Source organism: Solea solea, chromosome 18, assembly GCF_958295425.1.
Source record: "Solea solea chromosome 18, fSolSol10.1, whole genome shotgun sequence".
Taxonomy (NCBI): Eukaryota; Metazoa; Chordata; class Actinopteri; order Pleuronectiformes; family Soleidae; genus Solea; species Solea solea.
The window spans coordinates 12,331,242-12,357,035 of NC_081151.1; the positions used below are offsets into that span (position 1 = coordinate 12,331,242).

At 41.5% G+C, this 25,794-nt stretch overlaps 1 protein-coding gene across 1 annotated transcript in view; it reads left to right on the forward strand.

Annotated features, from left to right (window-relative positions):
- babam2 (BRISC and BRCA1 A complex member 2) overlaps positions 1-25,794 on the forward strand; it is an 89,456-nt gene that overhangs the window by 17,763 nt on the left and 45,899 nt on the right. Inside the window, exons 5-6 of the mRNA XM_058615140.1 lie at positions 10,621-10,815; positions 11,359-11,433. Coding sequence (XP_058471123.1) covers positions 10,621-10,815; positions 11,359-11,433 — 270 coding nt within the window. The remainder of the gene's footprint in view (positions 1-10,620; positions 10,816-11,358; positions 11,434-25,794) is intronic.

Genomic DNA, 25,794 nt, shown 5'->3' on the forward strand with positions numbered 1-25,794 from the left:
AACAAAGCACACCTGTGAAGTGAAAACCATTTCAGGTCACTACATCATGAAGCTCATTGAGAGAAGGCCAAGGGTTTGCGCTGCTGTCAACAAAGCAAAGGGTGGCTAAGAATCTAAAATATATAACATGTTTTGAGTTATTTCACACGTTTTTGTTTACTACATAATTCCATATTTGTTCATTCATAGTTTTGATGCCTGTGAGAATCTCCAATGTAAATAGTCACAAAAATAATCAAAAAACATTAAATGAGAAGGTGTGTCCAAACTTTTGACTGGTAGTGTATATACCTGGAGGTAGCAACATACTGAATAGCCACCAGAGGGTGTTTGAAAAAAATGACCCTACTTCTCAATCGATTCACATTAGTAAATGTTTCCGTGATAAGTTAATTGTATCACACACTAAGTTCCAGTCAGTCAATGCAGAATGATGTAAGAGGAAATGGATGATAAAGAACAGCACATAGGTGTGGACACCAGTGTCTGAACTTCCACTTGCAAAACCTCCACATGGCGCTGGACAAATTCAGATTCTGGAGGCTTGAAAAGAGAAGTTCAGATTCTTATGGGTGACGCCAAGACCAGTTGCCACTTGGTTGTATTGAACAAATTGGCCTCTTAAATAGAAATCATGCAAACATTAGATCACTAAAGAGGATTTGTTGAAAAAGGCCAAGAGCTGTAGTTCATGCATGGTGACATCAAGGCACAGATATGATCTCAGAAAGACGTTGCATCAGAGGGCGTAGGACAGTCAAATGGAAGAAATTTGTCAACTCCAACAACATATTGCTAAGGAAACCAGGAAAAGGAACAACAGCACCATTTCCCACAGAATTTCGTCAGACTGATAGCGGGCACACATGCAACCAACAGAGCCCATGTGACAAATGCACACATACCACGACAAGACTTAAAGGTGCTGAAACCACCTTCAATGCTAAGTTTTGTGTGTCTGTGTATAGTGATTATCACATGATATATTCATGTTTTTCCCCATTTCATTCACATAATTATCATGATAATTCACCATCAACAATTAAAATCGTGTATCATCAGCATGACTGAGCTTGAGACAAATAGTTACAGGTGACTTCTTGAGTTCTTCTTCACTGTCTGCTTACTGACTTTTCTGTGTAGATTCATAAGCATTTGATAGCAATCAGATCCATGGAAGAATTTTATTCTCCGGCTCCTAATAGCTAGTGTGCTGTATGTGAGACCAGTTGTTTGTAATTGCACCTCTCTTTTCTTTACTCACCGAATACTACTTTTCATCTGCCCCTGCATCCCTGTCCTTGTCTGGAACGTATCATTTGTCTGGTCTGGACTTGTCCAGCGATGCCTGCAGGCATTAAATATTTTGGGAGTTCCCCAGTCTCAATGTACATGTGACTGAGTTGTAAAGTTAGACCTGATGGCTCCTCCAGATACAGCATCAACATGTTCCCTCTTATCTTTCTTAAACTTCTCAGCTGTCAGTGGCACAGAAGCAGGATCTGCGCACAGTCTAAACCAGAAATCTCACTATTTACCTGTTTTTTGTTAAAATAAAATGAATAAGACATAGATTTACTATTAATGCATATCTATATGTATATCTATATGTATGTATGTGTGTATATATATATATATATATATATATATGTGTATCTTATATTGTTCAGTGATCTTATCGTTCCCCTTTACCTCTGCTTGAACTGTAATGGTGTTCAGTTATCCCTCATTTTGTTGCACTTTGAAAATTACACCCAGTTCAATATAAAAATGTATATAGAGTGGAGATTTCAATACCGGACCACACCCCCCTGCACTGCTCCTCACGATGCCTCACTCCTCCTCTCTCTCAGCTCTCAGCCCACTTCTTGGAGTTTTTCAAAAGCAGGCCTTTGGTGGAGTAAAGGTCTTTGCACACCGGACAAATATATATATGTTTCAAATATATGGGGGGAAGGTGCAACTAATTCAGATGCAAATTATGAAGCACCTTCCAATTACATCAAGTGTGATGTGAAGAAACAAATAAATTATGACCACAGCAGACTACACACACACAGCTGCTACTTCAGTGCTGTTTACCTCCTGTAGTTTAGTTTTATTTTACCTGCATTGATTGGGTTTCATAAATTCTAAGGCTTAAAGAATAAGGTTGGCTATTTAATAGTTTTATTTTTGCTGAAAGATAATCTATGCTTAAGAGCTCGACTGCTGTGTTGTTTACTTTTTGATCCACATATTTGTATTAAAGGTCTTTATACAGCTGAGCCTAACGTGGCCTTTGGTTCATGTTAAGACATTAAAGGCAATCTGTAAACCCAGTTGGAGGTTAGTTGGGGATTGGAAAAGGCAGTTGAACATGGAATGTTCTATTTCTACAGAAAGGTCCTCCTGTAAACCACTTAGTCAGATGCACATTTTACTTTTGTTTTTGGTTATGTTGAGTAAAACCAACAGTGGCCAGATGTTTTAGCAGATGTTTTAGCAAAGTAGTTGCTGCTTTCACTGGGAATGGACAGGCTTTTGGTAAACTAAGTTGAACAGTGTTGAAGGAATATTTTTAAGCATTGTTAGTTTTGGTTATCTCCCTGGATTTGTTCTTTATGAAATAGAGTAACACCTGCCCCGTCCTGAAATGCTTTCATCTCTTTTAACCATATTCCAACGACTGTGGATTTCCATCCTCTGTTTACAGGAGTTTGTCAGGGTCTTGCACAGAGACAATGCATGCAATTTAGACACACAAGCATCTTCCATTAAGAAAATGGGATGTAAAGCCAACTTAAGTATTCTCCCTTTGAGGAAAAGAATACATTCCTGGCTTCACATTACCCAACACTAATCCCGAAAGCACTGGAGAGCACTTCCTATCTGCAGCTCCAGCTCATTCCCCGTTACTGTTCTAACAATGGACCTCAGGTGGCTCATAAAGCACGATTATGTCAACCTGGGCATAGTGTACCAACTGTTGTTGCTGTTTCCTTCCTGCTTTGGGGAATACTATGTTCCAGCTTTTATTAAAGTTTATTATTGGCAGTGTTCACTGACAGGTCTGGGAATGCTTTTAGTGGACAGGCTATTGTTTGTAGGTGAAATGGGGCTTGGCAATTTCTTAACACCAGCTGATGGATGGAAGAAAACAAGAGACTTGTGAGCCAATTCTAAGAGGAGACAATAGTATCATCCCACTGTGGTTTTGGAGAACCCTAAAGAAGTTACTGAGCCACATGTAAAGTTGTCAGAAAAGTACTATTTCTGTCAACAAGTTGTACCACGTTGGATACAAACCATTCAGATCACAGTGGAAAAAAACCCAGGGCTGAGAATGCCAAGTACCTTCAACACATGACAAGAGCAATTTAGCGTGATCTTAGACTTGGCACTCTCCGGGGGCAAAACAGGGTGTGAGCCCACACTTGAATTAGAGACTAACAGAGATTAATTTAATACTTGGAGTTTTTTTTAATGCCCCACACTTTCAAGTCTTCCACGATTTATTGGATCAGGTTGCCAGCATCTATAAAAATCACATTTAAGACGTAAAAACAAATATTTTCTCTTGGCCTATTTAATTATCTTGCATTTTCAGATGCCAAACTCTCTGTCATTGGCCAAAGATAAACATTGGATCGAAGATGGTACAGACGAATGGCACAGGATGACATAATTCTGTCAACTTGCATCAATTCAGTGTGAAGACTCCTAAATTAGGAACACATTTTGATCTTAAATGAAAACAATGTTTCTGTCATCGGAGTTTGCCCCTTGTGCTCAAGTAAATTACATCATATCAGACTTGATTAAAAACTGCACCTTAAACTTGCCTAAACTGTCCAACTGTTATTTGTATGTCATTTTTTAATTATTAACTTCATACCAGAGACAGTTTAAATTAGTCATGGTATTAGATATATACCATGTTAGCATGCTGACATGAGCATTTCACCTAAAGCAACACAACTCTTCTTATCTGCATGTCTACATGGATGTTACGGAAGAAGACAAAGTTAATCTACCTGTCATTCCGAATTGAATCATGGAGAATAAAGCTATAGACGATGAGTGAGTGTGTCATTTAAACTCTTTTTTATAACCAGATAAAATATTGAGTCATCAGATGTTAAGTTATCAGGGATACAGGCAAACAGTCCATACTGACCATCAAACAGTAAGTAACAGGTCATGGCTTCATATTGTTTTAGTTGTAATCACTTGGTCTTTCTTAGATAATTTGACTCCTGATGAAAACAAACTCTAGAGGAATCATAACCTAAAAATAAATCGCCATTGTGGGTTTTTTTTAACCAGAAGGACTAAAGGGAGAAGCCGAAAGAAGAAGAACCATAAACATATCTTAAACAACTCATGGATGCTATTTCACAAGAAAAAGTTTTTGTGTGCTCTATTTTCTGTAATGTTTATCTTCACTGACTTGGACACACTGCTACATTAACACCACAACTAATGAATCCTAAAGCTAATCCAACATATTTTGTTTGACATTTTTACTGAATTAAGTTCTAATATCAGTATAATATGATTATAAACCGGTTCCTTCTAAAATAATGTATCAGTGGTTTATTTTCTGGTGACGGGTCTTATTATGAGCTACGTTTAGGCTTAATCATTTAACATAGGTTTAGCCAGTGTGTTGTGACAAAAATAATGTCTCATTGAAGGCTACAATATTTACCCCCTGTGGTTAAAGCATCTGTAAGAAAGATGTTCCTTTCCATTTTTCCCCATTTCATTTCATCAAATGTTAAATCTCAGCTCTCAAATAGCGGAGATTGCAACTATATTTTGTTTTTATTTTTCCTTCTGGATCCAATCTTTACACTTCCCGCAGGGCTAATCCTATTCATGACAAAACCATGTAGATTTGTTTTAGCACAGCCTTCAGCAGAGCGTATAAAATCAATTCAGTGAAGGCTCTGTACAGACGTGCATGTCTACACACAAACATCAACACCGTGTGCAACACATGGACATTGCTTTTTGGCTCAGTGATTCTTTGCCCCCCTCCCCCCCTTGGTGTATGTTTCTTCTTCGTTTGCATCACTCAAGCTTCACCTTGTTAATGCAAAGTCAGAACATTCAGTACAATATAAGTAACTAGGAGTCTGACTTCATGTTTTGTTTCAGCACTTTTCATGAATCTGTGAACACAGTGAGTTGGCTTTCTTTACAATCGGTAACAAACGGTTATGGTCAGATAAGATCAGTTTAACATATGTGTAATATTACTGGGAAGTGACATGAGGAAGTAGCCTAATTATTTTGTGATGTTGCTCGGTGAGGATGGTTGAAGAATGAATGAAGTTAAATCATGGAAGTGCTGTTGCTGTTATAGCAACCCCTGAAAATACCTCTTTTCTAGAAGCAATGTTATCTGTCAAAGTTGTTTTCCTGCCTTCTGCGTAAAGCTACACAACTACTGACCGGAAATGCAAAACTGGAAGTCTCTCACAAAAATAATTTCCAGATGTCTCCTTATATATTTCTGGGAGTTGTATCCAGATGGCTCAAAAGCCTGGTGCCAGCCAGGGGTGGGAGGTACGACACAAAACCACTGTCAGAAAAACATACATAAACCTGTGTCCTGCCTGTGCTCTTTCTGGGAAACTGTTGTCTTACGAAAACAAAGAAAAGCAGCTCACGTCACATCACTTATTTTAATGAAAGAGTTCTCTTGAGTTAACAGTGTCATTACTTCCCACCAATAAAGCCACAGACACAAACAGTACCACAGTTTTTTCATTGTCATTGACCTACTTGTCTTAGTTCTAGATTTAATTTATCCCCCCCTCCTTCCCACCTCTTCCCTGTCTGTCCTTGTACTATGTGTAGTACCACTGATATTCTGTGTCACAGTCCTGACACAGCACTTTCTGAGTGTCTCCTCAGTTTCACTTTGCTCCATGCCTCTGGGCACTGACTGCCTCTGTTGGACAATGCCCATCCTTGTTTGCATCGCCTCCTCGTTTCGGGAATCCCGGCATTGCTGGTAACCTGTGGTGGATCAGGACGATGAGGTCACGGTCTCCGTTTAGCCTACCCTTGCTACCAACCACCACCACCCCCTCCTTCCATAGTGGTGGTGGTGGTGGGGGGGGGGGGGGGGGGGGGGGGGGGGGTTGTTGCTTTCAAACAATGGAAGCTTTCTCCACTGGGCTGCTATTAACTGCCAGAGAAAAAAGACAGACAAGCTAAAGCAAGTTATAGACATCCTGCTTTTGACAGCTCAGTTCAGTGGGTACCTTACAATACATCCATTACCTATGAAACTACCCACCCTAACCCTCTCAGTACACACTAGAATGACTATCTTTTCTGATTTACTCATCCTTTGGGATGACCTGTCTGTAACTGCTTGGAGCTAGGCAGCGAGACAACTGTAGTTTCACATTTACTTTGGTATTGCAGTTATGTCATTAGGTCCCACATCTTGTTGTTTCTGTCTACTCACAGTTTTGAGGGTTTGCCAGGAGTATTTCACTTTCAGAATCAGTTGGGGCAAAAGAATAGCTTTCACTTTTCTTCTCTGGGTCTGCACAGAGACTTGTACCCGAAGCCAAGCCACAGATGAGTCTTTGTATTCATCCACTTCAAAGTGAATCTTTCACCTGGAAAGAGAAAGTTTCCACACTTCTCATGCATTTAGTCATACTTATATTAACAAAACTGTGTGTTTTGTATTTTAAAGGTGACTTATCCCAGGCATAAATCACAGTTGGAGTCATTTTAAAGTTCAAACATGCTGATAAATTCTTTAAATTAGTAATTCATGTTTTAGCCAATGCTGACTTCCCCCAGTGGGTCACAGTTGCTGGGAACCAGCCTGAGACACGGACACCATCATTAAAAAACATAGCTGCCAGTGGAAATACAAGGAAAAACACAAACTAGCCACTTAACAAAATGCTCACCCAATCAATTGCTTAAATCTATAGTAGCTCAAGGTTATGCCTTTTCTGACTGGAAACATGCCACACCAAATTCCACTACACACAGCAGCTGCTAGTCTACTGCTGCCTCATTTGGTAAGTTTGGGTTACTGATGCAAATCTGAATAAGGAATTCAAACACGGAAGTCATACAATAATACATTTGACCTTACTGATGGCGGCAGCAGTGGATCAACAGCTACTTTGTGCGAAGATGTGTAGTCACTGATTTTCTCTATGGCTTTGGAGTGATCAACACAACAGTCATTAAAGGCTGTCTAATGATGAGATGAAGCAGCAAACATATTCCTGTTTCTCCATGTGGGTGGAGTCATCATAGCACTGTATGAAACTGCCATGACGTTGTTTAATACGCGACACACCCAAACTAGTGACTTGTAAAGCAGTTATTTTTGGTGTACTGAATCATTAGGATCAGTTAATTAAAAAGATTAGGTCAGTACTTCCCGCATGACCTAAGCTGAACTGAAATATGGCGGAAAGGCTGTGATTCGGCTCGGGATCGCAGACTTTTGGCAGCGCGTTCACTAGATACACCAGCCTCCTCTGTTAAATATTGAGCGTTTAGAAATGTCTTTGCTAAATGTTGGAGATCAACACACATTTTCCTGATTTTTAAGTCTTTTTAAATGATCTACAGTTCGGCATTGTGCCCAGCTCGCTTGGAACCTCACCAGAGCAGGTACTAACAAAGTACCAGGAACTATCCCTTATAGAAAAGCAAAAAAAAAAACAGTTGTACTGGAACAGTAGAAAAACACCATATCTCATACATCCCAACCGCAAGAAAATCAAACTATATATTCAAAACCACACACACACACACAAACACACACAGTTATTGCACCAACTTCTAAGGAAAGAGAAGAAACCTTTCCTGCGGTCTCTGATTGGAAGAATGCTCCGCCTGCCTTTTAACAAGAAGATTATACGTCATATCCATTTACCAACAGTGTTCCCAAAAATGATCGTCCACCAGAAACCCATCAGCATTAGCAGGAGCCTGTGCAGCCTCTTAAAGCTATATTGCCCCATTGATGTACTTCCCTAGCTGCTTTTATTGAATGAAACGGGTATAACTTTGACACTTCACAAATAACACAGACACTTTGCAATTATCCTTATGTCTCTGCATTACTTCATGTTATTCCCTAGATTGAAGCTAATCTTCCTTTTCATCTGTTGAAATACCTGTAAAGGGCAAACACAACCAGCAAAATATAGTTTTTCATTTGCCATAAAGTGAGTGCACATTCTATATTTGTTCTTTTCCTTTTCATGCTTGAAAGTCACTTTTGATTTCAACTAATCAAATCAAAAAACTGAGTGGGCTGTAACTTGTCAAAAATAACACATAGACGGCAGACACAGGAAATCAAGTCATTTTAAAACAACCTTTCGCTTACAAGGCAGGAGCTGCAATCACTTTATAGCTCGTGAAAATCTCTACTTGACTGTTTTTGTGGCATTATTACAGTGTGTGCAAGGTATAATTGTTTGATTCAGATGAAAGTAGTAGCTGCAAATAAAAGAGGTACTGTATGCAGCTTGTAGAGGCTGTGTTCTCTCTTGTACTCTTTCTAGTGAAAAGTCACGTACTGCCTGCACCAAATGCATATGAAATATTTTATTCCTATTAAAAATAGACTGTCCATTATTTACTTGATGACATTTTGTGACTCCATTTTGTGATTTTTGTTTGTGGTTTCTTGTTTTGTGACACAGAAATTGGTATCAGCGTTTTCCTGATTGTCACATGATAAAAAAACAAACCTATATTTGTATCTCTGCGTACTGCAAACTTCACCTCAGCTATCAGTCAGTATGGCGGCAGAGGTCAGAGGTGTTTTGCATAGAAGAGCTCAGGTTCAGTAATTTTCCATTTCATCCTAAATCACTCTGTGGCAACAGGACATCCTTGAGCACAACCCTTTTCCTTCTGTTCTGGTCAAGGGAAGTATACCATTTCTCAGATTGCTGTAACATTTTTCTTCAAGACTCAACCATTATCTCATACAATAGTATCATCAATTATCCCTATGCTACTGTATACTATAGTACTATAGTAAAATTCCATAGTTTTCTATGTGCCTATAAAACAAATCCAAAAAAACAACTGAAACCACTCTCAAGAAAAAAGTAAAAAAAAAAAAAAAAAATCTGCAGTGCACAGCTTTTGATAATTCTTTTTTTAAATGTGATGTTATTCTCCCTCTGTTTGGTCTTTGTTAACAGAAATAATCTAACATTGTTTGTATACTGCGTACTTTATCTGAAAATGTGCCTTGTCCAGCAATACTATCAGATCTGACTAAGGGAGTATTTTTATTTATACAGCTGCATAATTCACTCCTAAAACTTCCGGTGGTCACTTCTTTGTATTTTCAGTTACACTCCATCCGTCTCGACATAAAACAAATCTAAACACAGTTATACTGAGTCATTTTTATTTAAGTAATGTACTACAGTTTTAAATGTAGACAGTGTGTCTAGTTAGGATGCTGCTATTAAAATACATTTAATAAAAATATTCTCTTACTTGTCCTTTTGTCAGAAATGCAAATTGACACAATTGGCATTCACTCCCAGTACAGTGACTCTCCAGTGGACATGAATTTCATCTGCTTTTATTTGAGTTTTCATCAGCTCCCGTTGGCATAAAAAGTGACAGCCCTGGGCTGTCACTTTTTATACGACATCCAATAATATGTTGCATGTGGTGGTATGTAAAGTTCACCTTCAAACTGTGATTACCTGCTTAAAATTCAAATGCTGCCTACTCATAAGTGCCAATTTAAATACCCCTTTGAGTGTACAAAGGGTTTACATAATGTCAGTGATTTCCTGTTCAGGGCAAGTTTATTACATCCTACTCTCAGTGTTATGAATATTCTAATGCTAGCGTCACTGTTAATAAGGTAACACTTAAAATTAAAATGGTTAATGAAGTAATGAAAACTGTGATTTTTATAGTGTATTAGGGCAGCAGGGAGGCCAGCATGGGGATGGGGACGGTGTTTATTCAAACGAAGCACAGGTCATATACATTCGATCTAACTTCATTTTTGGAAAAAGTGACATGATGCCAGGGTGAATGTGCTACTTTTGCATTTTAATTAATTCTTTTTCAGTGGTCTAGTCCAAGAGTGTGCACCTTTCTCACTGTGGCGTTATGACACACACCATTCAAGCAGTGATCTAAAATTGTTCATTTTTAAAGAGGAACTGAAGTGTAGCCACTGTAACATTGTCATTGCTCTCCACTGTACTTTACTTTGGTGAGTGTTGAGCTTCTGCTCCACCACGATGGTTAACAGCACCTTTGTGTCATTGAACACAACTCACCAGAGGAAAACCACAGAAAAGCAAACTCCTCTACAGGAAATGGGAGTTGGTCACCTTTAGCAGTGGTATCTGTATTTTAAACAAAAACAAACTACAAAACCTAAAAACTGCTAACTTTGATGTTATAGAGATATTAGTATTTTATACCATTTAGACAAATTTCTCTGTGCCAATTACACCATATCTAGCTAAATGTACTTTAACAGAAACTGAGTTGATGCCAATCCATTGTATTGTTTTTAAAATCATTGGTTGACCTCTCAAAAAAAAAATCTTCTTCAAGCCACTTCTCTGTTGTTTTCTTCAGCACCTGGTCCAGTGGGATGCAGGGAATCCTGAAAGTTTGCTCCAGCTGGTGAAGGAGCTTCTCCAACAGTACCACAGCTACCAGTGCCAGCGTCTGCATGAGAGCTCCAGGCTGCTCTTTGAGTATGACAGTCTGCTGGAGGATCCCAACTATGGCCGCAACATGGAGATCTATGCTGGACGCAAGAACAGCTGGGTAAGGACATGATGTCCCACTTGTTTTCAGAACCAAGACTCATGCCCGCTGGCAGCCATGTTTTCAGTGTTCGAAAGTGATCACAGAAACCACACATTTTTTGGGGGGGGACGCTGTTGCCACTTCATGTACATTTGTGACCACAATTCAATCAGAAGCTGGCATCTTCTTACCCGCTGCAGTTTCCCTGTATGTTTACATTTGTTGATTATTCTGTCGCCATTGCCACAATATTAACTTTAATCAACATGTTTTTTTTTTCTAAAATCTTATTCAATATCACATCTGCATGATACATGCAAACTCATCTCTCCTCTTCCTCTCTCGACCTCACACAGACAGAAAAAGACACACACACGACACACACATAAACAGCAGACACATCTGCGCTGTCAGACTAGTAAAAAAAAGCAATTTAGTCCTTGCAAACAAAAAATGACATCCACACACATCAACTCTCTCAGGACAGAGGTTTTTTTTAATGTTTTGTACATATATAAGACATTCATATTGTACACTTCACCTCTTCTTCTTGTTCTACAGACAGGAGAGTTTTCTGCCCGATTCCTTCTTAAGCTCCCGGTGGACTTCAGCAACATCCCCGTCTATCTCCTCAAGGTAACACAAACACAAATGAACTTAGTGTCAAGCTTTGCACACCTCCTTCACATCATGTGAACCTACTGTACTGTATACATGCTACAGACCAGCAGACAGTGTGGCAGACTTGGTATAGGCTACATCCTCACTACCATATTTTCAGATAAAAGCAATCAGCTCTGTTTCAAAAGTAATCTGGGTCCATACAAATATGACTATTCAAAGACACTGACTAGCGCATGCTGTTGTAAACAGAATATTGATTCTCTCCTCTGCATTTGACTGTAAGCATCACTTAGAAATGGCGCTAAAATATAAGCCACCTTCTTTAATTCCAGTGATTTGATGAGGGGACAAAAGAGGGGCACTGCTGCATCCCTCTGTGTACAGCCTCCACTAAATCCTATGATTTGTCACTAAACACTCTTAGAAACTTCTTCAGACACCGACTGCAGAACATCTCTTTATTGTCCACTGACTCATCTTACCAGAAATAGTCAGGCTGGCTTATTAAAACAACATACATACTGTACATATAGTCAAATGTTTGCTTAGTTTCAGAGAGTATCACGAGTGAGAAACAACAATTGAGAAAAGTAAGAACAGTCTTTCATCAGACTAGGTGAAACTAAAAGTAAGCTGATAGTCCTGTTGCCACTCATAAGCACCGGTCAGGAAGTGAATGTGTGTGAGTCCTTGGCCAAGAGTAAAGGAATTGGCCTTGTTACCGGAGGGTTGCCGGAACAAATCCAGGGACTGCCCACTGCTCCTGCACCCGGCGTCTGTGTGTGTTCCCTCCTTGTGTATCATAAGGATGAGTTAAATGCAGAGGTGAAATTCACTATCACTAATTGGTGTGTGTGCAAATAAAACTAATTTCTAAATTTGAACTGCTTCTTACTGCATTTGATAGTTTTTGCTCATTCAGACTAAAACACAGCCCCTGCATTATTCAAATAAAAACATCACAGTTCTGGGGCTCTAAAACACTGGGATAGTGTGGATGATTTATATGATCTTTACCTATTTAAGTGTGGATGTAGCCTTAGTCTTGAGGTAGAATTTATCATGACATGCCTCTGTCATACATTATAACATATTATCTGTTTACATGTGTGTGAATGTGTGTCTGTGTGCAGTGGTAACAACAGGGCTTATTTAAATGTAGAGGAGTGTGTTTGTGCGCACGAGTGTGTGTGTGTGTGTGTAGTCTCCAGTCTTGGGGGCTGTGAGTTGACTAATCAGCAAGCCGTCACTCTCGATCTGCTCTGAGCCGTGTGGTGTCTGGAGGCAGCTTAGCCGAATCCTCCCCTCTCTCTCTCTCATCAGCCTATACCCCTCTTTCAATCTCCCCATCACTACTGCACACGCTGGAGGCTCTGGCTCTCTGGCCTTTTCCAGCCTTGCCGCTGTTTGTGAAGAGAAATGATGGTAAACATAAGGGAAACAGCAACCACCATCAGCCTCACATCAGCCCAGTTGTCCCCACGTTTCTCAGAGCTGGGGCACTGAGACTCCTCTCTCTCCCCCTCTCTCTCGCTCAGTCTTTGAGCGGCCTCCTCATTTCATGACAGAATTCTTATATTTTTTGCCTGCGTGTCCAGAGGCAGGAAAGTCTCTCGACTCAGCCCTGATTAGAAGCGCGAGTGGTGACATTTTATTTTTTTTTCCAGACAAACATGCTGTCACTTGCTGTAGGTTTCCATGCAAAGGTTTCCAAAAACAAGGCAGGCGCACTGACACCTTTGGCCGGTGGTAGCCATGCAGCCACTGACACAATGTTGTCTGTAGAGGAACTGTAATATTTAGTTTTTTCATTACTAAAGCTTGGATGTCAGTGTGCATTCCCGTCACCCTGATCATATTGTGTTCTTCACTTCACACACACACACACACACACACACACACACACACACACACACTCACAGTCACAGCACTGTGCTGGGTTTGGCAGCTGGGGTATACATAGTATCACCGTGCCAGCGCTTGAAGACTTAGGAAAGAGTATCGACTTGCAGAGAAGAAAGTAATGAACATGAGCCCACACCTTGTCCACCTACGCATTAGGAATGGGATTATGCAGCATACTGTATAGGCTGGACTCTTAATAACACCAATGTTCTATACGCCATATTCATGACCTAAATTTTCAGTTTGACAGTTGTTGTGCAATTAGTTCTGCTTGTGCAGTGTTTTTTTTTTTATTATTTATTTTTCCTTGGCACATTTCATCACTTGTAGTTTCATATACGTGCTGTTGTAGAGCAACTGATGTGCAGTTAATTCACTCCTACAATACTTTCTGACTGGTGAGGCACATATACGTACTGATATACTATGTCAAGCAACATTGGAACTACATGCCTGTTAAATTCAAGATGATATGGGAAAATATCTGAGACACAGGTCAGTGAGAGACGGGAGAAAAATGCTAAGGAAGGAAGATTTTCTTTGTATCTTCGATGGTTCTTTCATATTGATCTGGAGGCCCTATTATTAATACATTGCTAAAGAAATCACCAACTATTGTGAAACAATAAACTGAATTTGTTTTTAGGAATTACAGCATATTTTTGGGTTCAGGCCATAGCCCCTATATATAAAAAATAGAATATATTGAATAGCCACAAGGGGGTGACTCGACTGGTTGTGAAAATTAGTTTATTATTATGTTTAATTATAATGTCAGTAAAAAAATTTCTTTTTTTTCTTTTTAATAGTACATTATGTTAAACTGAGTCAACTGTGTTCCCATTCAGGGAAATGTATGATAAAGGACCATAAGTAAGAAACATAGGAGATGACAGCTGGTATCAATATGACACCAAATCATGATTCTGGAGGCTTCACAACAGGAGTTCAGCTTCTTATGCGTGACGTTACGATTCAGACTCATGGATCTGTTCCTCAGCATCTTTACTGACACAGAGAGCAACTTCCCAACACCAAAGAAAGGGGTGTTTTTGGTCTAAATCATATCTAAGTCTTCACAGTACATTGCAACCTATTAAATAGCTGCTCTTCTTTACAAGTAAAAAAAAATAACCTTTTTTAAAGTAAAAGAGAAGATGCTCCGCTGATGGAGTTTAAGCCGTCAGCCAGGTACTGTAGGTAGAGGTCAGACTGTTGACCCTCATTTGAATCAACCTCCCATCAAATCCATGGATGTCCTTGCTTGAGGAGGGAGGGTTTGGCACTGAAGCGGAAATCTGTTCAGACATCGGCTACTCTGCACAGCACAGCTCGTGAATGCTGAGATGTTGCTGGTGGGCGCAGGCAGAGCTGTGGAGGACGACTGTTACCTGGAGCGAAGCGTCCACAATGTCTGAGCTCACCACAGTGGACATGTTTACCTTCCTGCATGGACTGCCCAGCCTCGGGGAGGGGGAGGAATTTGAGTTTGTTTGTTTGTTTGTTCATTTATTTATTTATTTGAAAAGGGGAGCAGTCATAGTCAAAATGAGAGAGTGGGAAGGACACTGAGAGCAGAGATGAAGGGAAGTGAAATGCACACAGATGTGTGTTGGCAGCTTTCTTCCCCCATTCAAGGGCATGTAGTTCTCTTGGGCTCTTTTTTAGTGATTGTACCTTGACCTTTGGATCATCACCAGTTTAAAGTTGCCTTCAATCATGCCCTCTCATTAAGCAATGGTCTTTGACCTCCAAATATTTAATATTTATTTGTCATATGGTTGTTGGTTGCTGAAAACTCAAGTGTATCATGGAGGGCAATAAAACAAGGCACCACCAATCCTGCAACATGTACATAATATATTTTATTTCCTGATAAGGCTGAACACCTCGGAGAAAAATCTAATTGCATTTTTTTTGTGAGAACATGAAAAAACAAAAGATATTATTTCCCCTCTCAATCGGATATTTCACAGAGTTCACAGAGGGTTTGACCCATAATTTATAGCTGTCATATACGGTACATTACATGACAGTTGGCAGATGCTTTTATCCTTTGCGACTTACAATAAGTGCATTTCAACATTTGGGTACAAACAAGGTCATACTTGGGTCATAAGTGCGATGTACAAGTTAGTGCTTTTATTTTTATTTATTTTTTCTGTCGTCATCGTCTTAGTCGAGGTAGAGTCGAAAGAAATGTGTTTTCAGTCGGCGGCGGAAGATGTGGAGGCTTTCTGCTGTCCAGATGTCGATGGGGATGTCGATCCATTTGGGAGCTAGGACAGCGAACAGTCTTGAGTTCGGTAATAGGAATAGGAGGTAGTTCGGTAGTATGGAAATGTGGTTGCACATTTGCTATGTGCATTACAGTCGATATTGAGGTAACAGGAAGTACAGTTAGTGCTGTGTAAAGGCTCATTTGTACTCTATTTTCATCTGTTTTACGCCTGTCCGTCCCAAACGTTATCTCCGTCACTACCCTACATGTAGCATGTATATCATGTATGTATTAATTGGCATAGAACTAAGTCTTGGTGACCTGGCCAAAACTAAAACCATATGATGATATAACAGTTTCAAATATGTAAAAAAATGATAATTATCATGATAAAATGTCAGATAATTAACATTAACAATTTTGTTTTGCTTATTTGTGGTTTTAAATTCAGTCCCAAAAACAACAAACACTTAAACAAAGAGGTATTTGCAAATTGCATCGTTTCAATTATGCAATTTCAATTTGACATCAACAAACACTTCAGCCCTACTTCAGAAAAACCTGATCAAAGTAATTTATTTATTTTCCTTTTAATCACAAACCATGACCTTCTGTGGCCATTTTGTCTGTTTGTCCTCATCCTCGCCCCGTAGAGCACATAATACATGTGCAGTTGCGGCTTGTGTCTAAATGTCTACACTGATCAGCGTGGAGTGACGCCACATTCGCGACTGAACCCTCGTCTCTCGCTTCACTTGAGCTTTGTTTCCCCTACAAGCGCTGACCCATGTCACCAGCTCCAAAGTGATTTCCATCTCTCGCTCCACATCGGTTGTTTACTACGGAAGCGGAAGTCGAGCCTCCTCTTCTGCTTGTTCTACTTCTGGAGAATTAGACAACACTGCTGATAGGATCATTACCACTTTTTCATCTGGATATTTAAGTACAAGACGTGGGCAACATTGGATGCAGGTGCAACACGTGTGCGCGGAACCTCTTGCTTTTTATTTAAGCAGCCACTATATGAGCTCATCTCATGTAAGTGAGTCACACTGCCCTTTTTTTGTCCAGAGCACTCACCTGTTTTCCCCACAAGCTGTGTGCGGTCCACAGTCAAAAATAGACAGTGAAAATGATCTTTGACCATGTTTTTTATGCCTATATCTGTCAGATATGTCACAAACATAAGACTTTTTGATATTTGATGTATGATTTTTTGGTAAATCAAGGGTTTATTGTGAAATATTTGCACGGTTTTATGCTTAAGAATCCTGTCATTTAAGTTAGTTTGCATATTAGAAATTAGGGCCAGGTGATATGGATATAAAATAAGCAATCATGGTTGTTTCAGTGGGTCAGATTTGGCAGAGTTCACAGAGTTCTTCTAGAGCTGCTACTAACCATTATTTTCATAATCGATTATTTTAATAATCGTTTGGTCCATAAAATATCAGAAAATGATGATCGGTGTTGACGCAATGATGATGTTGTCATATACCTTGTTTTGTCTACAAACCCAAATTATCCTGTTTTTTTTTTTTTTTTTTTTTTTTTTTTTTTAACCTGTCCTGTCCAGTACCCAGGACATGTAATATGATTGACTGCATGCCTTTTGGTGTCGGACAGATTTGATATGTGCAGGACGAGTCTGGGATACTCGGAACTGCAGTATTTTTTATTTATTCGTTTAAGGATTATGTGTTGCGGGCAGCCGGACCGGACAGGGGGACAGGGGGACAGGGAGTGGACTGACAAGGGGATGGGGAGTGAGCGGGGAGGAGGAAGGGAGGGGGAGGGGGAGTGAGAGAGAGAGAGAGAGAGCGAGCGAGAGAGAGAGGGAGAAAAAAGAAGAGAGAGAGAGATCGAGAGGGAGAGAGAGTGAGAGAGAGCAAGGTGGACAACAGTATAATACGTGGGTTAGTACCATTAAATTGAAATTATATAAAGTATACAGAACATACCTGATAAGACAGAACCTAGACAGCTTAAGGGTGACATTAGTGTGTTAGTAACAGGTTAATAACATTAAACAGTTGAAATTATTTAGTGTATACAGAACATACTTTCAGATACAGTTTATATAGTAATTGTTAACGACCACATCGAGAGAGTATGTCCGGGCTTACAACAGTTATATCAGTTAAATTTAATTTATCTTAGCGTGTTAGTGTGTGTGTGCGTGTGTGTGTGTGTGTGTGTGTGTGATCGTGCATATCAGTGTATATGTGCAGGGGTTGTCATTAGGTGTGATTGGAATCTGGGTGGGGGACTGTGCCAATGTCCGGCCCGTCCCCAGCGACGGGCCGAAAATCATCCAGGCGCCTAAGGCGCCCAGTAGCCGTACAGGGCAGGAGAGGCCCACAGCCACCACCCCCAGGATAGCAACGCATCCATCCCGCAGGGGGCCAGTCGGAGGAATGCGGGGGGAAAGCCCCCCCACCCAAGGTCGACCCGAGGGGGCCGACGGCGACAAGACCACGGACAGAGGCCGAAACCACCCCACACCCAGGCAGGCCGCAGAGGCCCAGGGTCCCCGCACCCAGAGCCCGCCAGCGCCCAAGGGCAGGGCCAGCCCACCACCGGGGGGAGAAGCGCCCCCCCAGACCGCCCACCAGGGAGGCACGGCCAGATACCCACCACTGCCACCCCCACCGCCCCCCAGAAGCCGACTGCACGCCCCCCAGCCCAGGGAGGGACAGGCGGAGGCCCACGTAGGGCCACCAGCCAAGGGGGCCCCCAGAGACGGAAGAGAGGCAGACTCCCGAGCCGGTCCAGACCCCCCAGGTAGAGGCAGGGCCAGTGGTCCAAGGACCCGCCGTGCCCAACCCCGCGGTGCCCCGGAGAGGGGTCCCCCAACATCCAGGAGCATCTGCGCCCGCCGATGACCCCCGCCGGGTAGGCAGACTGCCGCCCACCACAGCACCTTCAGGGAGGTGCGTCATGATGAGCCACAACCATGCCTCCCGGACACCCCCCAGACCGAGCGCAGGGGATCCGATCCCCCACGTCCAGCGACGCCTCATGGCCACCACTGCTGCCCCCACCCAGACCGCCAGTCCCAACACGGCCAGGGGGTGAGCAGGAATCGAGCGCTCAGGAGTGCACCCACGACCACCCCCCCCCACCCCAGCCCACCGGTGAGTGATTTGGAGGTGTGTGCGTGTGTGTGGTGTGTGATACGATGTATGTTGGTATCTGGGGTGTAGTTAAAATGGTGGAGGGAAATGTGGCACGGGCGTCCCACTGTTGGCAGACAGTGGAGCCGTCGACGTGTCTCTCGCCCACCAGGCCCTAATGTCTAACATGCGATAAAATTAGGGGAAGAGTGGCAGATCATCGGGGGGAAGGAGAGCGGCCCCACCATGTGATGGTCCCACCCCCCGACCCCCCATCAGCTCAGCCACACCCCCCCCCGGTGCCCTAGATGTGTGTGTTTAGATGTATCATCTGCGGTGGGGGGGGGCGTAGGGGGTGGGCAAGAGTGCCCCCCCAAGTAGGTTGCCAGCTTCCTGACTGGCAGGGCCATATGCCCCATTCCCACCCACCCCCGGCCAAGAAGGGAGCAACCCGTCCAGGCCAGGGACACGCCATGGCATCCCATGAGTGCCGCCGGGGCGGAGGACCAGATACCCCCACACCCGACCAGAAGGTAGGACCCCGGTGAGCACACCAGCCCCGACGAGGCAGGACCCACACCCAGGCCACCACGGCATTACTGACGGCAGCAATCCCCAGACCCCGGCCCCGCCCACAGCCCAGGAACAGTCCAGACCAGGCCCACGTTCCACCCCATCTCCCATCCCAAGGGTCCCCAAAGCAAGGCGCCCCCCCGCGTGCCCCCCCCAAGGGACGGAGGACGCACAAGTCCGCCCCAGAGCGCAGCAGGAGCACAGCAGCGTGCACCGCCCCGCCACCCCGGAGGGCAGATCCCAGGGGGGATCCCCCCCCCCCCCCCGCTAGGGGCCAACTCCACCCCCCAGCGCCCCGCAGGCCCCAGCGCACAGAGACCCAGAGCCCCTACCCCCACCCGCAGTGCGGCGCCAGCCCAGCCCCAGTCCACGGCCCACCACCCCCAACCCCCACGGGCCCCCCAGGCCAAGGCGGCAGTCCCCCCACAAATCCACCCCAACCCCCGTAGGGCAGACCCACAGCCACCGAGGGACGGTAGACCCAGGGCCACCAACCCACACAGACCACCAGACATCCCCAGTACCCCAGATGCACGGCCCGCAACACCACGGACCGACCAGGGAAGACACAGTCACCAACCCGCCCTAGGAAATATAATCAATTAGAGGTGTCCAGGTCAAATCAAATATAGGTAATTGTTTCTTTATGGAAGCAGACATTCTCTCCATAGAGATGTGATCTAAAATTAAATTTCTGTATTGGTTTAAACTTAAGTTTTTCTTGTTTTTCCAGTTCAAGAGGATAGTTTTCTTGGCGATGCTTAGGCTATTGATTAATATGTGTGATTTTTCCATGTTTATATGTATTCCGTTTAAATCACCCAGTATGCATAGCATGGGGGAAGGTGGTATGGTGTATTCGAGACATGCTGAGAGGTCCTCGCATACCCTACACCAGAAGTTATACACCGGTGTGCATAGCCATATAGCATGCATGTAGCTATCTGCTGTGTTTTCGTTGCAGTTTGTGCAGATATTTGATTGTGAGAGCCCCATTCTGAACATCCTTTGTCCTGTGTAGTGTGTTCTGTGTAAGATTTTGTATTGTATTAGTTGTAGGTCTGGATTTTTTATCAATTTGAATGTGTTAGATGATATCTGTAACCAGAAATTTTCATCTAGGCTGATGGATAGGTCCGCCTCCCATTTTGTGGTTGGTAAAGAGATTATACAATCATTTTTAGTCAATAGTGCATGTGTTTTAGACACCATTTTGGGAGACATAAGGTTTAGAAATTGTTTGATCATTGGAGGTAGTTCTAGATCCAATTTACTGGTTTTAAACCTCGTCTGGATTACAGATTTTATTTGTAGATAATCAAAGGACGTGTTGCTGTTAATGCCATATTGTTCCACTAAGTTATGGAATGGAATGAATTTGTTATCTTGAAGAATTTGTTCCAGGTGCCTTATACCTTTTTCTTGCCATGATTTGAGTTTTAGTGTTGTTTTATTCCGTAGTATGTCTGGATTATTCCAGATTGGGGTATATTTACATGGGATATGCGAGGACCCAGTGAGTTTGATAAATTCCCACCAGGCTGACAAGGAGGTATTTATATTTATGCTTTTAAAGCACTGATGCCGTTTAATGGTTTTGCTAATAAATGGTAAATCGGAGATTTTAATTTCATTACAGAGTGTTTGTTCGATGTCTAGCCACAGACTGTCCAGTGGTTTAGGTTGAAACCATTTTTGGACATAGTGAAGCCTATTTGCAAGAAAGTAGTTGTGGAAGTTTGGAAGTTCCAGACCACCATAGGCTTTTGCTTTTTGGAGTGTTTTTAGACTGATGCGTGCTGGTTTGGTTTTCCAGAGGAATTTTGTGGTGGCAGAGTCTAAGGATTTAAACCAGATTGGTGAGGGTTTAGTTGGAATCATTGAGAAGAGGTAACTGATTTTTGGTAAGATCATCATTTTCATGGTGTTAACTCTTCCCATAAGTGATATAGGTAAGGAATTCCATCGTAGGAGGTCATCCTCTATTGATTTAAGTAGTGGGGTATAGTTTAATTGTGCTAGATCTGACAGCCTGGAGGAAAAATTTACACCCAAATATCTAATGTTTCCAGATTTTAGAGGACAGGATGGTGATGATTTGAAGTCATGGTTGATTGGTAGGATGATCGATTTTGCCCAGTTTATCGAGTAATCTGATATGGCTGAGAATTTATTAAGAAGTGTAATAGTCTCAGAAAGAGAGCTTTGTGAGTTTTGGAGGAAAAGTAATACATCATCAGCATAGAGGCTTATTTTGTGATGTAGTTTTGTTGTTTGAATACCTTTGATATTTTTGTTTGTGCGAATAGCCGCTGCGAGTGGTTCGATAAAGATGGCAAAAAGCGATGGGGAGAGTGGACAGCCTTGTCTGGTACCTCTCTGGAGAGTGAAGCTTGGAGAAGTTTGATCATTTGTTCTGACAGAGGCACTGGGTGAACTGTATAAAATTTTAATCCAGGAGATGAGTTCTTCTCCGAATCCAAATTTTTCCATTGTGGCAATTAGGAATTTCCAGTTTACTCTATCAAATGCTTTTTCTGCATCTAGTGAAACCACTGCTGCTCTAAATGTATTGATTGTGCAGTAGTCTATTATATTTACTAATCTGCGTGTATTATTAGTTGAATGTCTATCCTTAATGAATCCTGTCTGATCTGGGTGAATTATGAAGGGGGTGATTTTTTCCAGTCTCCTTGCTAAGGCTTTGCAGATGATTTTAAGATCTGCATTTATGAGTGAGATGGGGCGATAGCTGGATGGGAGTGACGGGTCTTTCTCAGGTTTGAGGTGGAGACAGATATGTGCTGTATTTATGTGTGTGGGGAGAGTGTTACTTTCCTTGATTTTTATTATCATTTTATAGAATTAAAATTATCCTGTTTTAATGACTTCTTTCTTAAATGGAGCAAAGAAACCAGAAAATATTCACATTTAAGACGCTGAAAAATCTGAAAACGTGTTTTAATTCTTTAAAAAAAAAACACTCAATCCGATAAATCGATTATCAAAATAGTTGATCATTCATTTAGTAATCGATTAGTAAATGATTCATCAAGTAATTGTTCCAGCCGTACATACTGTACAATGGAAGCCTTGGGAATAGCTCTGAGCTGTCACCATTCATCCACGGGAGAATCCAGGATGTAGCAATGCTGCTTCCAGTCAAGTAATACTTTGGCACACAACTCCCTGTAAAACAGCAAATTATTTCCATTGTGGTTACACTTTCATAACTGCACATTATGCTTCAGCAGCACTGTTAGGCAGGTTGGATTTTTTGATGATTTTTTTATTTATTTTTTTTAAATAGAGACAGATTTGCTTTTTCCAGCCTCTGTGCTAAGCTAAGCAAACTGTGCAGCTTTTTGAAAAGCAAATGAGGCTACATCCACACACTCTGCTCTCGATAAGCCTGCCATCCACACTACACTGGTGTTTTAGAGCCCCTAAATCAAAGAAGTGTGAAAATGCCCCAGGCTCCATTTTCCTTAGAAAAATTCAGGGCTGCCCCCATGACCCTCATGTGGACGATAATGTGGTAGACAATGAATGAATGAATGAACTCCAGGGCTGCATTTTAGTGGGCAGTAACGGAGACCTTTGAGTGACATAGCTACCCACAGCTGCTGAGTGATTGGTTCCTTTCAGTCGCAGCGTAATGGTGCGTTCCATTTGTAGTCAGAACTTGGAATTTCTGAGGTCATGAACTACAGATTTGCAACTCTGAAACTCAGATCAACCTCACCCAACTGCAACGTGGGATTCCAAGATGCCTGCAAACACTTCTCTTGTATTTATTTCACAGAAATCCTTACTCTTACATTTCACCATTGTTGTTTTTCAATAGTACTACTTCCTGAAACTAAGCAAACAACTAGAGGAGAAAATCAGCTTTCAGGCGTGTTAGTATATGAGCATGGATTCCCAACCAATGTTATCGTTTTCCTCAACGACAACTCAAAATAAACCACCATGTTCGGAATCTAAATAGTTATCAGTAGTTACAGTTCAACAAGAGTTCAGTCTGCATTTTTATTATGCTCGTAAGTGCCTCTGATAACTCATAACTTGTGTGTATCTGCACATGCATGTGTGTTTATGGAGCTAGTAGTTACTTCCTCCTGGTTGCAGCTATAACTTATGTCATTTCCCATAATACAGATAAAGGCTACAATCACTAGCATTACAGTCAGAGTACGCTTCAGCTTACTCTATTTGTCAAGCTCGGACAAAATACAGGACATGTGTTGGGTTTGGTCAGTATTCTCTCTGACTCTGTTGGTTTGGACAGAAAAAGAAAGAGCAACCCGAACTGCACTCTAGTTAATATTGACGCAGGTTACTTCTTATAAGGACCTGGAATGCTGGACTGTTTTAATTGCAAAGGCTGGTTTCAATTGAACACAGATGTTGCCTTGGAATGTTTCCCAAAATCTCAAAATGTTCTTATTTAACCATGTTTGTATTTGTGCATCTTTTTTTTCTCCACTGCTTAGCAACTGGTATTCCACTCCCTCAGGTCATCTCTGTTTCCTTCAGAACTGGCCTGAGGGACCTCTGCACTGAGCCCTGGGCATCCCTGTAACTTCATTTTGTCTGTTCAAGCTGTGCATGCTTGCAACAAGAGCACTTACATCTTATTAGTTGTACTCTAATTATTATACACACACACACACACACACACATTAACCTTAAAAGCTCCACAGGCAGCCGCTGACAGGAGGAGGGTCAGGGTGAAGCAGAGCCTCGGGCTTTCAGTCCGTCTTTTAATTTGTGGTGCCAGCGCCATCAGTGACTTGATTATTTCTGTACCTCCCTTTCATTTCTTATCATATTTTCATGTTCTTTCATCCAAATTGCAGCTGTTGGAATTAGCATGCATTGAGAAGGAATCACATTCCTCAGCCAAGCTAGTTTTCTTTTTGATAAATGAATAATGCCCGATAAGAATTGCTGTCTTTGTCTCAGGTTTTAGGTTGTTGTAATATTTAAACTGGAGTGACTGAAGCAAATAGCGTGAATTGTGTATTCTTCTCCTGATTTACGCGCTGCGCACTATCCAGCTTGACTGATGTGAAATCCACATCTCATGTTTTTGCATATACTTTACATGTTCATGTCCCTTGCATTTCTTGTGATTGCACAATAATTAGGTTAATCATGTAATGTGCTATGATTTTAATTAATGAGGAAGCACCAAAGGACACACTTTTCAGAATAACCATTTAAAACAAAGTGACTACTTAGACTAAAGTTAAAATAGAAAGGTACAAATAATAATAAAACCCCAAAACTGCAACATCGCAAAAAGTAAAAGCAATGTCACCATTTGGTTAACAAATCTGTTTTAAATTGGCTTGGATTGGTGAGTAGTTTACCCATATACCACGACTATGTTATGTTTATCTTTAAATATACAATATATGTGTTCAATATATCTCTGCATCCATGTTGTTAAGCTGCTAAATTGCTCTAGGGCTTGTAAAATCAGAGTTAAAATGTCATTTGAAAGATTAACGTCTACTAAAGCTTCTGCCGCTTTACCCTAATGTTTTTTTTTCCCTGCACAATTCCACTTCTAAAAAGAGAAAAACATCCCTGTAACCTATAGCCCACATAACAGTTTTTAGTGTTGGTGTTAAATGGTTTATGAAGGGATCAAACTGCCAGCGTTAGTGAGAGGTCATTGTTGATTAATTCAGAGGGCTGTTTAAGTGGGTGTTGTTTATAACAACTGATTTTACCAACCCACTCTTCACTTCTTTGCATTTCTTCGTTGGCTGATATTGATGTTGTTTGTCTCCAAGTAATGTTTTAAAATAGATCAAAACCATTAGCAGCACCCAGCCATGGCCAACTAATGATCTCATTATCAATGATGTGGCTGAATATATGTAATGCATTTTAACTGAGTTTAGAGTGAAGCAGACACATCATGGTCAACATAGAATTGGAAGCATTATATCCTTCAGTTCAGATTTGAGAATCATTCACATTTTAGCTGTATAATGTGGTAGATTTCATTAATTTATTAGAAGAAATTACAAGAATACACATTTGTACTTGATTGCTGTGAAATAAACACACACATGCTGCAGGCATTTTCAGTGGAATACATTGTTAATACATGTCTGTGTATAAGTCATACGCCCCTCAAGAGCAACATTTCTATGGTTTTGGATTGCAATTTGCCCAAAGTGAATCATCAAATAAGACCAGTTGAGACACAGGGGGAAAAAAGCAGATTTTAGACAAAAGGTTTATCTAATATATGATTCAGTCTACGATATCTGTAGAATATGTTGAATATGTAATGTATGCCATTTTATCTTGCCATTGGGGCAGCCTTTTCAGACTGGAAACTGAATTTTGCTGTGCTTTGTAATTCACCAACAAAGTCCATTGAGAAAATACGCAATTTAACACCATAACAGGAGTTGTTGATTCACTGCTGCCTCCATCAGTAAATTCATATGTGTTATTTGTGATTTTGGGGTTTGAAATCTTTGGGTATATTTACCTCAGTGACACAAACTTACCAAGTGAGGCATCAGTAAA